The following is an 18,265-nucleotide window of genomic DNA, read 5'->3' on the forward strand; positions in this document are numbered from 1 at the left end:
ACCTTGCAGAGTAACCATGTACCTGTAGAATACCAAGTTTTCTCTTGGGACATACACTCAGCCAGAAGTTGAAGGCAGTCTGAAACAAGACTCATCTGGCCAAATGACATTTTTTATTGTTCTATAATCCAGGTTTTATGGCTTCAACACCACATTTTTCTGTTATGGGTATCTGTGTCACTGATGACTAGTTTTGGAATTCCAGTTCACCCTACAATTCCATTCTTATCGAGCTTCCTTCCTGCCATTTTGGTGCTGATGGAGTTTACAATTGTGACATTCAGTTCAGTAGTGACTTTGGTAGCTGTCATCCTCTTAATTTTCATCACAATCTTCTTCAAAGTCCATGTATCATGATCACACAACACACACTTTTGTTCTCACTATGACTTAGTGCATGATGTTTTTCTGCTTTTACTGTATGTGGTATGAATCTCTGATATGATGCCTCTTGAGACATTTAACACTTTGGGTACAATGGTTACGGAGGCACCCACCATATAAGCACTGACAATGCACCGACATTCAAATCACTTAGCTTGTATATAATAAACTGGTGGCTACACAGAAGCCGTGCAGTCTAAGGTGCTACAGTCATGGACTGTGCGTCTGGTCCCGGCAGAGGTTCGAGTCCTCCCTCGGGCATGGGTGTTTGTCCTTAGGATAATTTAGATTAAGTAGTGTATAAGCTTAGGGACTGAAGTTCCATAAGATTTCACACACATTTGAACATTTTTGAGCTACACAGAACACTATTGGGGCCATGACTGACACTTGCAACATATTGACAATCACCAGGGTCAAATGCAACTGCACAACCTCAACCTGCTCCTAGCTCTCAGTAGAGTCACTTTTTACAATCATGTTAATGGGAATGATACCTATATCATATTGTCACTTTTCAATCATAACAGAAAATGCATGTAAGCAACCGCACAGAACTATATGCCTGCTTGTTTCTGTATATGTATGGATGGATATGTGTGTGTGTGTGTGTGTGTGTGTGTGTGTGTGTGTGTGTGTGTGTGTGTGTGTGTGCGAGTATATACCTATCCTTTTTTCCCCCTAAGGTAAGTCTTTCCGCTCCCGGGATTGGAATGACTCCTTACCCTCTCCCTTAAAACCCACATCCTTTCATCTTTCCTTCTCCTTCCCTCTTCCCTAACAAAGCAACCACCGTTGCGAAAGCTCGAAATTTTGTGTGTGTGTTTGTGTGTTATTTTATTGTGCCTGTCTACTGGTGCTTTCCCGCTTGGTAAGTCTTGGAATCTATGTTTTTAATATATAAAAAAAATAGAAAGAAACTTCCACATGGGAAAAAGATTTTAAAAACAAGGATTCCAAGACTTACCAAGCGGGAAAGCGCCGGTAGATAGGCACAATAAATAAAACACACAAACACACACACAGAATTTCTAGCTTTCGCAACCGACGGTTGCTTCTTCAGGAAAGAGGGAAGGAGAGGGACAGACAAAAGGATGTGGGTTTTGTGCCAAGATGTGCTGGCTGTGCACGAAGGCATGTTTAGCTACATGGTGATCCTCATTACCAACAACACACCCACATCCTTTCGTCTTTCCCTCTCCTTCCCTCTTTCCTGAAGAAGCAACCGTCAGTTGCGAAAGCTAGAAATTCTGTGTGTGTGTGTGTGTGTTTGTGTGTTTTATTTATTGTGCCTATATACCGGCGCTTTCCTGCTTGGTAAGTCTTGGAATCTTTGTTTAAAGAAACTTCCACATGGGAAAAATATATTAAAAACAAAGATTCCAAGACTTACCAAGCGGGAAAGCGCAGGTAGATAGGCACAATGAATAAAACACACAAACAGACACACAGAATTTCGAGCTTTCGCAACCGGCGGCTGCTTCGTCAGGAAAGAGGGAAGGAAAAGGAAAGATGAAAGGATGTGGCTTTTAAGGGAGAGGGTAAGGAGTCATTCCAATCCCGGGAGTGGAAAAGACTTACCTTAGGGGGAAAAAAAGGATAGGTATATACTCGCGTGCGTACACAAACACACACACACACACACACATATCCATCCATACATACACAGACACAAGCAGACATATTTAAAGGCAAAGAGTATGGGCAGAGATGTAAGTCAAGGCGGAAGTGTGGAGGCAAAGATGATGTTGAATGACAGGTGAGGTATAGGTAGCGGCAACTTGAAATTAGCGGAGATATATTGTAGGAGAAGAGAGGATATATTGAAGGGCAAGTTCCCATCTCCGGAGTTCGGATAGGTTGGTGTTGGTGGGAAGTATCCAGATAACTCGGATGGTGTAACACTGTGCCAAGATGTGCTGGCCGTGCACCAAGTCATGTTTAGCCACAGGGTGATCCTCATTACCAACAAACACTGTCTGCCTGTGTCCATACCAGTTCCAGGAAGTATCCTGTCACAAGTGGGGTACTTTTGGGGTTCTTCTGTGAGAGGTTCTAGGTTTGAGGGGATGAGGAAGTGGCTCTGGTTATCTGCTTCTGTACCAGGTCGGGAGGGTAGTTGCGGGATGCAAAATGCTGTTTTCAGGTTGTTGGTGTAATGGCCCAGGGATTCAGGACTGGAGCAGATTCGTTTGCCACGAAGGCCTAGGCTGTAAGGAAGGGACCGTTTGATATGGAATGGGTGGCAGCTGTCATAATGGAGGTACTGTTGCTTGTTAGTGGGTTTGATGTGGACGGATGTGTGAAGCTGGCCATTGGACAGATGGAGGTCAACTTCAAGGAAAGTGGCATGGGATTTGGAGTAGGGCCAGTTGAATCTGATGGAACCAAAGGAGTTGAAGTTGGAGAGGAAATTCTGGAGTTGTTCTTCACTGTGAGTCCAGATCATGAAGATGTCATCAATAAATCTGTACCAAACTTTGGGTTGGCAGGCTTGGGTAACCAAGAAGGCTTCCTCTAAGCAACCCATAAATAGTTTGGCATACGAGGGGGCCATCCTGGTACCCATGGCTGTTCCCTTTAATTGTTGGTATGTCTGGCCTTCAAAAATGAAGAAATTGTGGGTCAGGATGAAGTTGGCTAAGGTGACGAGGAAAGAGGTTTTAGGTAGGGTGGCAGGTGATCGGTGTGAAAGGAAGTGCTCCATTGCAGTGAGGCCCTGGACGTGTATAGGGAAGTGGCATCAATGGTTACAAGGATGGTTTCCAGGGGTAACAGACTGGGTAAGGATACCAGGTGTTCGAGAAAGTGGTTGGTGTCTTTGATGAAGGATGGGAGACTGCATGTAATGGGTTGAAGGTGTTGATCTACGTAGGCAGAGATACGTTCTGTGGGGGCTTGGTAACCAGCTACAATGGGGCGGCCGGGATGTTTGGGTTTGTGAATTTTAGGAAGTAGGTAGAAGGTAGGAGTGCGAGGTGTTGGTGGGGTCAAGAGTTTGATGGAGTCAGGCGAAAGGTTTTGTAGGGGGCCTAAGGTTCTGAGGATTCCTTGAAGCTCCGCCTCGACATCAGGAATGGGATTACCTTGCCAAACTTTGTATGTAGAGTTGTCTGTAAGCTGACGCAGTCCCTCAGCCACATACTCCCGATGATCAAGAACCACGGTCGTGGAACCCTTGTCAGCCAGAAGAATGATGATGGATCGGTCAGCTTTCAGATCACGGATAGCCTGGGCTTTGGCTGTGGTGATGTTGGGAGTAGGATTAAGGTTTTTCAAGAAAGAGCCTTGCCTCTCAATCTTTATATATATATATATATATATATATATATATATATATATATATATATATATATATATATATATATATATATATATATATATGGGAAAAATATATTAAAAACAAAGATTCCAAGACTTACCAAGCGGGAAAGCGCCGGCAGACAGGCACATGAACAAAACACACAAACACACACAGAATTACTAGCTTTCGCAACCGATGGTTGCTTCTTCAGGAAGGAGAGGGAAAGACGAAAGGATGTGGGTTTTAAGGGAGAGGGTAAGGAGTCATTCCAATCCCGGGAGCGGAAACACTTACCTTAGGGGGAAAAAAGGATAGGTATATACTCGCGCACACACACATACACGCATTGGTGTATGTATGGATGGATATGCGTGTATGTGTGTGTGCGCGAGTATATACCTATCCTTTTTTCCCCCTAAGGTAAGTCTTTCCGCTCCCGGGATTGGAATGACTCCTTACCCTCTCCCTTAAAACCCACATCCTTTCGTCTTTCCCTCTCCTTCCTGAAGAAGCAACCATCGGTTGCGAAAGCTAGTAATTCTGTGTGTGTTTGTGTGTTTTGTTCATGTGCCTGTCTGCCGGCGCTTTCCTGCTTGGTAAGTCTTGGAATATATATATATATATATATATATATATATATATATATATATATATATATATATATATATATATGCTTTTACAAATGTCTGCTTGTGTCTGTGTATATGCAGATGGATATGTGTGTGTGTGCGAGTGTACACCTGTCCATTTGTCCCCCTAGGGTAAGTCTTTCCGCTCCCGGGATTGGAATGACTCCTTACCCTCTCCCTTAAAACTCACATCCTTTCGTCTTTCCCTCTTTCCTGAAGAAGCAACCGTCGGTTGCGAAAGCTAGAAATTTTGTGTATGTGTTTGTGTGTTATTTTATTGTGCCTGTCTACCGGCGCTTTCCCGCTTGGTAAGTCTTGGAAAAGTAAGTAACCGCACAGAACCAAAAAAAAAAAAAAATCCTTCTGTAGGATTAACATACCTTATACATTTTTTCATCATTTGTTTTCTCATATTCATTTATTGCTTTGTAAACAATACTTTGCATCCACTCATTCACTTTACACCTTAGCAAAAATCCTTCAGTATCAATCCATTTCTTCACTTGTTTTTTGACTTCTGCCTTTCTGCAAAGATAAGAAAAAATATTATATCAGTAGCTACATATAAAAAAAAAATTAATAAAATAATCCACATTCTACAAAAAGGTTTCTTGTCATAGAATACACATGCATATGTCTGGACACCCATGACCCTCCCTCCCTTTTCTTTACATGCCACATCCAGTGTGGCACAGTACACAGGTAGGGTAAAAAACCATGTGCAATAAGTAGAATATTGAAAGCAAATAATCACATAGTTGGGAACTCTAACAATGAATAGAAAATGTGGATCTCTCAAGAATGAACTCATAATTTAATAAGTGTCATTGATCATTAGCATTATTATGTAAATGTATATTATTCTCAGGAAAAAAATTATTAACTTCAGAGTGCTGCCCCAACTCATTAGCTATGATTTTATCCAGGTTTAAGTGAATTTTTGATGTGTCTACTGAATCCTAACCTGAAGATTAATTAGTGTATGTTATGGGATGAATAAGTCATAATATATAATTCATATTTGGGGGTTCAATGTCATTTATTTTTATGTTTTAACTGCGCCCCAGCCCAGCATGAGCATCAACAGAGAAATCGAAGTTTAATATGCATATGTGATGAAACACGAGGTTCATAAAGCCCTACTATCATTTCAAAAATTCATAACTTGGAAACTATTAGAGATAGAGCATCATGGTTTGTTGTAAGGCATTTAGCAGTTCTCAACAATTATTTCTGTTATGGCAGAATTTCACTTTGACCAACACATGTAGCTCATAGAACACTGAGGCAATATTCAATTTTTGGCCACGTGCAAGTCGTCACTGCAGCATCAGCAGTTCTTATTGCTACATTGACTGGTAGGGTGTGTCTTTGTGCTGAAGATGATGGAAAGTTGCAGCTCTTCAGTCTGCGGTAACAGTAGCTGTTCATGCATGTCCAGCTAAAGATTTCCTGTTATGGTTTTCTCAGCAAAGAAAAACGAGCCTGTTACCCTGTTGTGCATTACGTCAACCAGACATTATGCTTTGGCTTATCATGGATGTGTTCATGTGTGTTGCGTCAATTTTCAGAGCTTCCTTTCGTTATATTGTGGTGATTCACATGTCCAGAAATATGGAATGTTGCTTTATCTGAAAAAAAAAACACTTGCTCAGGTAGTCATTATCAGCATTTATGAACCCAAGCATGAACAACATGTGGGCAATCATCTCACTCCAATACTTGTACCATTTGCACTTTGTATATGAAAAGATGTAACCACTTATGTAGTGCTGTCAACAGTTGATCTTGCTTCCTGCAATTTGTTTGATGTATAATGAACTGACTCCTGGGCACTGTGTTGATAAGCATCTTGCACTCTGTCAACTTGTGCTTGGGACACAGGAGGATGTCTTCTTCAATGAAGGTCTTTCACACTGCCTGTCTCTTTAAAGTTTTGAACTGTCTTTTAAGCTTGTATTTGCTGGTGATGCCCAATTAGAATGGCATAGACAATTCCACAGTACTGTTATCACAGACCTGGCATCCTGCATAGCAGATTATAAATTGTACCTTCCCCTAGGCTGTTGCCAATTTGATACACTCCAAATGAAATATGTAAACAAAGGACAAAAGAAAAAAAACTGAAAGCTACTAACTGTTTTACAATACACCACGGTCCGCTACCTCACATAGTTTTCATGTTATGATTTTTTGAGATAATGGCATGACTTTATGGATGTCTTGTACATATTTATGATGACATTATGAAGATGAATTAAATAAGCTTCACATAAGATAATCAAATAATGTAAAGAGTCTAGACCAGCATGTTAATCAATGGTACATTTCACAGTAATTTAGCAGCTGGTTGTTGCTCCACACCAAGTATTCAGACTGCAGAAAATATTGTTCTCCAGTCATACTAAGATTCATTTTTAACTTCCAACATGTATTTAGTGTTTAAATTATGTATTTACAAAGGTACAATTTTGCAGTTTGCAGTGGACTGTTTACTTGCATTGTTCTAGGAGTAGTTTTTTTTAGAGAAACTCTTTTCTGACAAATCCATATTGTGTCTGTCTGTGGCTGTTTTTTAGTTACAGTAAATAAAATTCTTCCTCTCCCACTATCCTATATGGACTTATGATGAATCTGTGAGGAATGGTAATCATGACATAATCTATCTTCCTTATACCTGAATATTGGTAGCACTCCTGACACAGGACCTTCTGGTGAAGGTGGAATTTTGTTCGCTGGTTTTTGACAGTCACACTTCACATACTGTTCCAGCTAATGTTATAGATTACAATGTAAAGTGATACTACAAGCAGACTTGTAACTATATTGAAATAATATTCAGTTGCAAGCAACTGGTCCATGTCCATTCAATAAAAAATGCTTTGTTGTGCATAGTTATCAATTAGTGCAGCTAATAAGGTCATATATTTTGTTCTCTGGAAACTTTCTCACAGTTTCTTGACAAATAATTCACTCTATGGAGACTAGAAACTTGCTCATCAAAGTGGAAAGGTTGTGCGCACCTGGGTTACTTATAACTATATCACACCTACAGCTACATACAAGGAGGGTCTGTGGAAAGGCTAGACAAACATATTGTTCCTGAAGAGAAGCAACAGCATTTTCAGTAGTTGCAGGAGCACCAGTCTGAATGATTGACTGATCTGGACGTTTAACATTGGCCACCATTGCCTTGCTGCATTCCAAGATGATACTGCAGGCATTATATTATCTAAGGACATGAAGTTCTGCTGTACAGTACGTGTGAATGAATTACGATGGCATCCCCTCCAGAGTTAAATTAGTAGCCTATTCTGTGGTCAGAAGCTACTCTGGAGGGTGATGTCAGGAGAAACAGAACTAAATTATGGAAAATCCAAGATGGAATGTACCAGTATTATGAAAAGAATAGTTTTTACTTACCATATAGCAGATATGCTGAGTCACAGACAGGCACAAGAAAAAGATTGTTGGAAATTGAGCTTTTGGCCTAGGTCTTTTGTTAAAAATAGACAACATACACATAATCATTTAAACACAACTCACACACACATGCACCACCTCTGGCAGCTGAAGCCAGACTGTGAACAGCTGTGCATGATGGGAGAGGTGACCAGGTGGTGGGGGTAAGGAAGAGGCTGGGGCAAGTAGGTGGAGAGATAGCAGGATAGAGGTGAAGGATGATAAAGTGTTGCTTATGGGAGCATGCAGGGATGAGGGGGAGAGAGGGTAGGAAGCTAGCTACAGTCATGAGGTTTGATGGAGGCTGGTGGAGGAGGAGGGGGGGGGGGAGCAGAATAAAAGGAGAGAAGTAAAACGACTTGGTGCATTGACGAAATAAACAACTGTGTAGTGCTGTAATGGGAACAGGGAAGGGGCTAGATGGATAAGAACAATGAGTAACAAACGTTGAGGCCAGGAGGGTTACAGTTGTGGAGGTATGCTCAGCAGCAGGGTGGTCCAGCTGTTTCTAGGCCACAATTTGTTGGTGGCCATTCATGAGGACAGACAGCTTGTTGGTAGAATACAGCAGAGAAGTTGCAGCTTAGCTTGTAGATCACATGACTGGCTTTACAGGTAGCCCTACCTTTGATGGGATAGGTGATGTTTGTGACTGGACTGGAGTAGATAGTAATGGTAGGATGTAGGGGACAGGTCTTGCATCTAGGTCTATTACAGGGATATGAGTCATGATGCTAAGTGTTGGGATGGAATAGGATATTGAGTAGGTTTGCTCCCACAAGCAGCACTTTACTGCCCCTCACTCCTATCCTACTATCCCTCCCCCTCCCCGTCCAAGGCCTGCTCCTTACCTCCACCAGCTGGTTGCCTCTCCCATCACGGGCTGCTGCTTGCAGTCCGATTTCATCTGCCAGATACTGTGGTCATGTGTGTGTGAGTTGTGTGTGCGTGAGTGTATGTGTATGCTGTCCATCTTCAACAAATTCCTTGTTGGCCATAACCTCACTTTGCCACAGTCTTTTTGTTGTGCCTATCTGCAACTTAGCATCTCTGCTATATGGTGAGTAGCAACTATCCTTTTCATAACATGGAGAAACAAAACTGATGTTCTGCAGGTCACAGCCTGGAATGTTAAATCCCTTAATGCACTAGGCAGTTTACATAAATTAAAAAGAGAGATGGATAGGTTGAACTTAGATATAGTGGGAATTAGCAAAGTGAAGTGAGTACTTAGCTACCAACCTAAAATAAAATGTGGGTATTGCAAGAGTAGGACTAATAATGAATAAGAAAAGAGGAATGATCTACTATTAACAGCAAGGTGAATGCATTACCACAGTCAAGATAGACACAAGGCCAACACCCACCACAGTAGCAAAACTTTATATGCTTATTATCTCTGAAGATGATAAAGATATTGAAAGAAGATATGAGATAAAAGAAATTAATCAGGTATGGTACTTAATGGAAACAAAAACTGAATTATGTTGAGGGACTTGAATTCAGCAGTTGGAAAAGGAAGAGAGGAAAAGCTAGTATGAGAACATGGACTGGAGAAAAGGAATGAAGAAGAAAGCTGCCAGGTTGAATTTTGCACATATTATAATTTAATGTTGCTAATATTTGCTATAAGGAACACAAAAGAAGAATATATAGGTAGAAGACATCTACAGATACTAAAAGGTTTCAGATCGATTATATAATGGTCAGACATAGATTTCAAACCAAAACTTTAAACTGTAAAATATTTCCAGTATCAGATATGGAATTTGATCAAATTTTACTGGTTGTTAGCTGCTAATTAAAACTGAAAAAAATTGAGAGATGTGAGAAATTAACACAGTGGAAACTGGATAAGTTGAAAGAAGCAGAACTTGTTGAAATTTTCAGGGAGCATTAGGCAACTGTCGACTGAAACACAGGAAAGGAAAACAATAGAAGATGACTGGGTAGCTTTGAGAGATGGTATAGTAAAGCCAGCACAGAAACAACTAGACAAAGAGATGTGATGCTGTAGGTATCCTTGGATAACACAAGAGAGATTAAATATGACTGGGCAAAAGAGAAAATATAAAAATAAAGAAAGTGAAGTAGACGAAAGGGAATACGGTTATCTAAAAAATAAGACTGACAGGAAGTGCAAAATGGCAAATCAGAAATGTCTAGTGAAGAAATGTGAAGCTGTGTGCACAGCTATTAGAAAAATAGATACCACTTGTAGGAAAATTAGAGAAGCCTTTAGGGAAAAAAACAGGTGTATGAATATTGTGCTGTTATATACAGCTCCAGAGGAATTATGTGTGTTCCTACATATTCTTACTAATTAACGACATTCATGAATGAAAATCCTAAAACAATTAATCTTAGAAGGGATCACAATCATGGTGTGGATTTGTTGTATCAATTTCATGTGCAGAAACATGGCAAGGGATGATGCTGTCTTCAAGATGGAGCAGAAATTGCAGCAACTTTCCAAGAGGGAGTACCTATGAGGACATGGATACAGAAGCTTCTAGCATTGCTAACCTACTTTGGAGAAGTGCAAAATCCTCAGAGACTATATACAACTCTGAAGAGAGTTATAATGTTTACTCAAGAAAATGAAATTTTAATGAAATGTCATTCAGACTAACTCATTCTTTGGATAGTCTTGTATCCAGAATTTTTAGCAGGACATTCTGATTTAATAGAAGTTTGATGTTATCTAGTTGATGTCATTAAACTAGATAATATGGAAAGTATATACACTCCTGGAAATTGAAATAAGAACACCTTGAATTCATTGTCCCAGGAAGGGGAAACTTTATTGACACATTCCTGGGGTCAGATACATACATGATCACACTGACAGAACCACAGGCACATAGACACAGGCAACAGAGCATGCACAATGTCGCCACTAGTACAGTGTATATCCACCTTTCGCAGCAATGCAGGCTGCTATTCTCCCATGGAGACGATCGTAGAGATGCTGGATGTAGTCCTGTGGAACGGCTTGCCATGCCATTTCCACCTGGCGCCTCAGTTGGACCAGCGTTCGTGCTGGACGTGCAGACCGCGTAAGACGACGCTTCATTCAGTCCCAAACATGCTCAATGGGGGACAGATCCAGAGATCTTGCTGGCCAGGGTAGTTGACTTACACCTTCTAGAGCATGTTGGGTGGCACGGGATACATGCGGATGTGCATTGTCCTGTTGGAACAGCAAGTTCCCTTGCCGGTCTAGGAATGGTAGAACGATGGGTTTTGATGACAGTTTGGATGTGCCGTGCACTATTCAGTGTCCCTTCGACGATCATCAGAGGTGTACGGCCAGTGTAGGAGATCGCTCCCCACACCATGATGCCAGGTGTTGGCCCTGTGTGCCTCGGTCGTATGCAGTCCTGATTGTGGCGCTCACCTGCACGGCGCCAAACACGCATACGACCATCATTGGCACCAAGGCAGAAGTGACTCTCATCGCTGAAGACGACACGTCTCCATTCGTCCCTCCATTCACGACTGTCGTGACACCACTGGAGGCGGGCTGCACGATGTTGGGGCGTGAGCGGAAGACGGCCTAACAGTGTGCGGGACCGTAGCCCAGCTTCATGGAGACGGTTGCGAATGGTCCTTGCCAATACCCCAGGAGCAACAGTGTCCCTAATTTGCTGGGAAGTGACGGTGCGGTCCCCTACGGCACTGCGTAGGATCCTACGGTCTTGGCGTGCATCCGTGCGCCGCTGCGGTCCGGTCCCAGGTCGACGGGCACATGCACCTTCCGCCGACCACTGGTGACAACATCGATGTACTGTGGAGACCTCACGCCCCACGTGTTGAGCAATTTGGCGGTACGTCCACCCGGCCTTCCGCATGCCTACTATACGCCCTCGCTGAAAGTCCATCAACTGTACATACGGTTCACGTCCACGCAGTCGCGGCATGCTACCAGTGTTAAAGACTGCGATGGAGCTCCGTATACCATGGCAAACTGGCTGACACTGAAGGCGGCAGTGCACAAATGCTGCGCAGCTAGCGCCATTCGACGGCCAACACCACGGTTCCTGGTGTGTCCGCTGTGCCATGCGTGTGATCATTGCTTGTACAGCCCTCTCACAGTGTCTGGAGCAAGTATGGTGGGTCTGACACACCGGTGTCAATGTGTTCTGTTTTCCATTTCCAGGAGTGTATATGGAAGATGTTCATACATTATTTAAGAAATGCAGAATCTGCAGTATTACATTTTCTTACAGCAATAATCAAGTAAAGAAAAGGCACAGTCCTTCATCAATGCATTCAAGGCAATGGCCAAGCCAATAAGAGGTAAAGAAGAACAATATGAAATCTACATTTAATAAATCACATTCAACCTAATTTGAAGCCTACATTTGTGGTGCCCTAGTGGAGAGTTAGTTTTTACTGGAAGTACTACAAGAAAGTGAACAGTGGTAAGTTTGATTATTAAATAGAATTATCGGACATGAACAAATCAGTTTTTGAAAAATGTTCATAATTTGTTACCCACATGTTGGTCAAGAAGAAAAAAGTGTCATTTACAAAGCAGCTGAGTTTTGTGAGTCAATATCAGAATCTGAGTGCAGGTTCCTGACAGAACTTTGGCCTAAGGATACACAACAAACCATATTGACAGATTTCGGGAAGGGGAGACATACAACCCTCAGATGGGTAGGCTCAAGACCTTTTGTCAACAGCGGGTTAATAAAATTGTCATGACAATAAACAGCACACTAAAATGATTATATTGATCCTGAGAATAAGTTGCCTAACCAGCACAGCAAATGATGGTTTCAGCATGTAGGATAACTATTTGAGTGATATTAATTTTCTGGGAAGAGTTCAAAGAATTTATACCACTGAGGAGCCAAGTAACTATGGTAGATTTAACAGGCTGGATGATAGGGGTCAATCTTGAGTAAAGTGAATGGTAATGAATAACAGCAATAATAGACAGAGGGTGCAAAACAGGTGGGACAACAGTCTCAGTAGAAGGCAGTCACAGATTGAAGATAGGAAAGTTGGGCCCTCAAATAGAAGTGAGGAGCCTTAAGAGAGTAGGTCTGGTAAACAGGGATTAGGTTCTGCTGGTGCTTGGGCAGGAGCATGCAAGAATGGAGAGAGAGTAATAAGAAAATGGAAACTGGGAAGACCATGTGATGGTGGTGGGGATGGGTGGGGGAGGGGTGGTGGGAAGGGTGGTGTGTGGGTAGGATACAAATTAGAAAGGGTGTAGAAATGAATCAAAGAGTTGTGTTAGTGCCAAAAGGGAAGGAGAAAGTAGGGTTATTAAAAATAAAAATAACCATGTAGTATGTAAAATAAGGGAAAAGTCAACCACTATCTGTAGCAGATCAATGCGTGGAGCACAGAAGCATATAACAGAAAACAGCATTCACTCTAGCTTTCAAGCATTAGCTCTTTTTCTAGTACAAAGAATGTAGTAGAAAAAAAGGTTTCACTTCAGCTTTCAAGCATTAGATACTTTTCTAGCAATAGTTCACACAATCACACACACAACCATAGTCTATGTGTTTTTTTGTGTGAATGTGTGTACAATTGCTAGAAAAAGTACTGCTACTTCAAAGCTAGAGTGAATGCTGTTTTTATGTTTGTTGGACAGACTGGGAAATCTGGGCACAGTACATAAAAGTGTAGAAGAAGCAAAGCCAAAGGCAGTCAACTGTGGTAAGAGATGGCTGATTAGTACTGAGTTATTAGAGGAATAGCACTCCTCAGTGGATGAAGTAAAAGAGTATCTCCTGATCATTCAAGCTGAAATAGTAAGTATTCTCATGAAAGCATTTTCTGATAGATCAGGGTTGGTGAAATAGTGTAAATGTAAGTTAGAGGTAAAGAGAATAAGTTGCCCCACCTTAAAAAAAAAAAGAAGAAGAAGAAGAAGAAGAAGAAGAAGAAGCTCCATTTCATACCTGGTTTGGGCCAGGAGGAAGCATGTAAAGAAATCCAAATAATGGCAGACTGAGGTGAGTGGGATAGGTGTGAGAGTCACTGAGAGGTGTCAAAGAATGTATAACTCTTTGGTAGTTGTGGAGAAGAAGGAGTGAAGTGTGTGAATAGTCACTAATGCACACAGACTGAATGAAATTATGGCACAGCAGAATGATCAGGCAATATGGAGGAGATGCTACTGAAGTCCCATGGTAACAAATACTTAATATTGTTTGGCATTACTTGGAGGTACTGGAATATAAATCTTGCAGAAGTGTCAAGAAAATACACTTCTTTCCTCCATAAAGGAAAATTCCAGATGGTCCCCTTTAGGTTAGGCGTGGTAGTATGTGTTTATGTTTGGATAATGGATGAAATGCTGGATAGGACTTTGTTGAGTAGGATAGGTATTTATGTGGATGATATTTCAATTTAAAGCCCAAGCTGGGAAGAGCATTGTAATATTTAAATGATGTACTATCTTCTTATCTGCTTTGGTTGGTGGGAGGGGAGGGGGTTGAAGGTAAAGTAGCTAAAGTCACAATTTGTCAAGAAGGAAGGGGGTAATTAATGCCTTATTGTCAAAAGTTCAGTCATATGGGGCATCAATTGAAATTTGTGACTGGACTGAGGACTTTTTGGTGGGGCATGTTATCTAGGATGAATAGTAATTGTCAGATGTACAAGTAACTTCAGGTATGCCCCAGGGAAATGTTTTGAGACCCTTGCTGTTCATGTTTTATATTAATGACCTTGTGGACAATATTATTAATAGCCTCAAATTTCTTGCAGATAATGAACTTATCTATAATGAAGTACTGTGTGAAAGAAGCTGCATAAATATTGTCAGATCTTGATAAGATTTAAAAATGGCACGAATACTGGCAATATGGTTTAAACATTCAGGTATGTAAAATTGTGTGCTTCACAAAATGAAGAAAAAAACATAGTATAGAATGACTATAACATCAGTGAGTCATGTTTGGAATCGGCAGACTCATACAAGTACCTGGGTGTAACACTTTGTAAGGATATGAAATGGAATGATCACATAGATTCACTCAGTTGCTAGTATAGCAGGTGGTAGACTTCGGTTTATTGGTACAATACTGGAGAAGTGCAATCAATCTACAAAGGAGATTGCTTACAAATCACTTGTGTGACCTGTTCTAGAATATTGCTCCTTCATCTTTAATTTACATTCAAACTCTTCACCAGAAAAAGCCATTTTATTTCAACACAGAACCAGTCTTAAGTCTTTTTATTGTTTGTCAATTCTTGTACAGCTCTCACTTTCTCCATGATCATTTCCTTCTGGTCACCCAAGACTGCTGTGTGGGACCTGTACCACATTGGACTAACAGGGGATAGTTAACATATACAGAGAGGGGTTGCATGAATGGTCAAAGATTTGTTTGACTTTTTGGAATGCTACAATGATGCCCAAGAAACTGAAATGGCAAACTCTTGAAGACAGAGGTAAACTAACTAGAGAAAGCCTACTAACAAAGTTTCAAGGACCATGATAACTTTAGGAATATACTACAACTCTGTATGTATCACTCACATAGGGATCATAAGGACAAAACTAGAATAATTTCAGCAGTACAGAGACATTCAGGCAATCATTCTTCCCACTCTCCATGTGTGAATGAAATGGGAAGAAACCCTAATAACTGGCACAATGGGATGTACTCTCTGTCATGCACTTTGCTGTGGTTTGCAGATTATGGATGCAGAGGTAGATAGAGTGGCAGATCCTGAGAAGCTGGAGGCTATAGAAGAATTTATGGCACCCATAAACAGAAAGAAATTGAAAGCAATGATGGGCTTGTTTGGTTTTTAACACAAATTTGTGATTTGGCACTTGTACAGTGGTCTGAGTCTAATGCATCTACTAAAGAGGAATGTCAGTTGAGAGTGGACTGAGTGATGTAAACAAGTGCTTAGAAGTCTGAAAGGCAAACTGCTCCATGGCAAAACACTATACCAATCTGATTTTCACATCTTATTTTGTTTTACTACTGATGGATGTGTGTATGGGCTGGGGTGGAAGTGTTAAAGAACATACCCACATTATGTGAGCCATTTGAATACTCCCTTCCAACACTAGATTCTCTGAAATATGTAGGTGAGAACTGTGTCTCCAGCATATACTGTGCTCTTGCTATTCTCCTGGCCTAAACCTCTGCTAAACTGCTTCCCACAGCCTCCCTTTTTTTCCCTTTTCTCTTCCGTTCCCACCACTCCTCCCCTATACAGATCTTGTATTGCTTTTCACTCCCACTCACACCCCCCTCCCCCCCCCCCCCCCCCCCTCATGGGCATTCTCACTCCCTCATTTATCTCCCCCTCTCCCTCCCCTTCTCTGCCACCCTCCTTTTCCACTACTCTCCGTTTCTTTTGCCACTTTCCTCTTTCTATCTCTTATATGCTCTACCCTCTGAACCACTTTTGTCTTGTTGTGAAGTTGCTGATTCATCTGTCTACAGACCTGCCCAAAAGTCCTGCTAACCCCTCCTTGTCTCATGGATCCACCCACTATCCACTTCCATCTAGCCAGGCAACAGCCGTTGCTATTTACAATATACATAAATGACCTGGTGGTTGACATCAGAAGTTCACTGAGGCTTTTAGCAGATGATGCTGTGGTGCATCGAGAGGTTGTAACAATGGAAAATTGTACTGAAATGCAGGATAATCTGCAGCGCATTGACGCATGGTGCAGGGAATGGCAATTGAATCTCAATGTAGACAAGTGTAATGTGTTGCAAATACATAGAAAGATAGATCCCTTATTATTTAGCTACAAAATAGCAGGTCAGCAACTGGAAGCAGTTAGTTCCATAAATTATCTGGGAGTACGCATTAGGAGTGATTTAAAATGGATTGATCATATAAAGTTGATCGTCAGTAAAGCAGATACCAGACTGAGATTCATTGGAAGAATCATAAGGAAATGCAATCCAAAAACAACGGAAGTAGGTTACAGTACACTTGTTCGCCCACTGCTTGAATACTGCTCAGCAGTGTGGGATCCGTACCAGATAGGGTTGATAGAGGAGATAGAGAAGATCCAACTGAGAGCAGCGTGCTTCGTTACAGGATCATTTAGTAATTGCAAAAGCATTACGGAGATGATAGATAAACTCCAGTGGAAGACTCTGCAGGAGAGACACTCAGTAGCTTGGTACAGGCTTTTGTTAAAGTTGCGAGAACATACCTTCACCAAAGAGTCAAGCAGTATATTGCTCCCTCCTACGTATATCTCGCGAAGAGACCATGAGGATAAAATCAGAGAGATTAGAGCCCACACTGAAGCATACCGACAATCCATCCTGCCATGAACAATACGAGGCTGGAATAGAAGGGAGAACCGATAGAGGTACTCAGGGTACCCTCCACCACACACCGTCAGGCGGCTTGCGGAGTATGGATGTAGATGTAGATATAGATGTAGATGTAGATGTAAACAGTAATCAACAATCAGTCTTGCTGCAGCCAAAAATGTGAGTTTTTGGGTGTCAGTACTATGATGTGTGTGAATATGAATGAGTATACGTTTGCTAGAGAAAGTGCAAGGGCCCAAAAGCTAGTTTAAACACTACATAGTATTGACTGTTTCTATGCAACACATGTCAGTCAACCATAGGTGAGTAATTGCTTTTCTTTCTTATGTAAAAGTTAACTTCTAATTTTGATACAGTCAGTTCAAAAGAAAAATCTAGTTAAACAATAATTTTCTCAGAAATTTCCAAGTCTTATGTTCAAAGAACTGTCTGAAATTCATGAACTATTCAATAGTGTACAATATCAAATATGACAAGTTATAAGAATCATGTGAGACAGCAAGCTCTGAATTTCTCTCAGCTCTTCATTTGGATGTTAAAACAGTATTTTAGAACTTTAGAGAGGAGTCGTCAGGCCACGATACAAACTTAGTTAATTACTATAATCTCTTTATGTTAACTAATGTACATATTTCCTGCTTTATTTCTCAACACAATTGTTATCCCCACTTCCTTCTCATTGCTGTAGATTCAATCATTTTGAAGTTAGCCTAACTTCTCCAATGGTAATAAAATATAAATGTCTCAAAGCACAAATTTCATTTGGTTGATAATATACCATGTAAAATATTAAGAGCTGTGTCTCATGATGGAAGTATTTAATGTGGTATATGCATTTTTTTCTAAATTAACTAATTTATATCATAGCTAAACAACACTATAAGAGTAAACTGTAACTCCATAATCAGAAGATCACACGATGCTGACCAGCAGCTGTGTCATCCTGTGCCATGATATAGAGGGTCGTGTTGTCAGTACATTGTGCCCCCAACCATTCTTGACTTTCCAAATCTTGGAGCTGCTACTTTTAATTGAAGTAGATTCTCTGTTGGGACAACAAGGCTGTGTGGACCAAGTTCCAGTCCTACCACCAAGGAAAAGTCCCTGAGAGTACTGGGAACTAACACAAGTCCTCCATAGGGCAGTCAGCCACACTGACCATTATTTATTAATCCTTTATTTATTTATTT

General features: G+C 41.1%; 1 protein-coding gene across 9 annotated transcripts in view; it reads right to left on the reverse strand.

Moving 5' to 3' along the window:
- LOC126353879 (cyclic GMP-AMP synthase-like receptor) overlaps positions 1 to 18,265 on the reverse strand; it is a 324,472-nt gene that overhangs the window by 182,790 nt on the left and 123,417 nt on the right. For all 9 annotated transcript variants that reach the window (XM_050003074.1, XM_050003077.1, XM_050003079.1 and 6 more), the window contains one exon: positions 4,698 to 4,842. In XM_050003074.1, the coding sequence (XP_049859031.1) occupies positions 4,698 to 4,842 (145 nt within the window). The remainder of the gene's footprint in view (positions 1 to 4,697; positions 4,843 to 18,265) is intronic.

Source organism: Schistocerca gregaria, chromosome 3 (assembly GCF_023897955.1).
Source record: "Schistocerca gregaria isolate iqSchGreg1 chromosome 3, iqSchGreg1.2, whole genome shotgun sequence".
Classification (NCBI taxonomy): domain Eukaryota; kingdom Metazoa; phylum Arthropoda; class Insecta; order Orthoptera; family Acrididae; genus Schistocerca; species Schistocerca gregaria.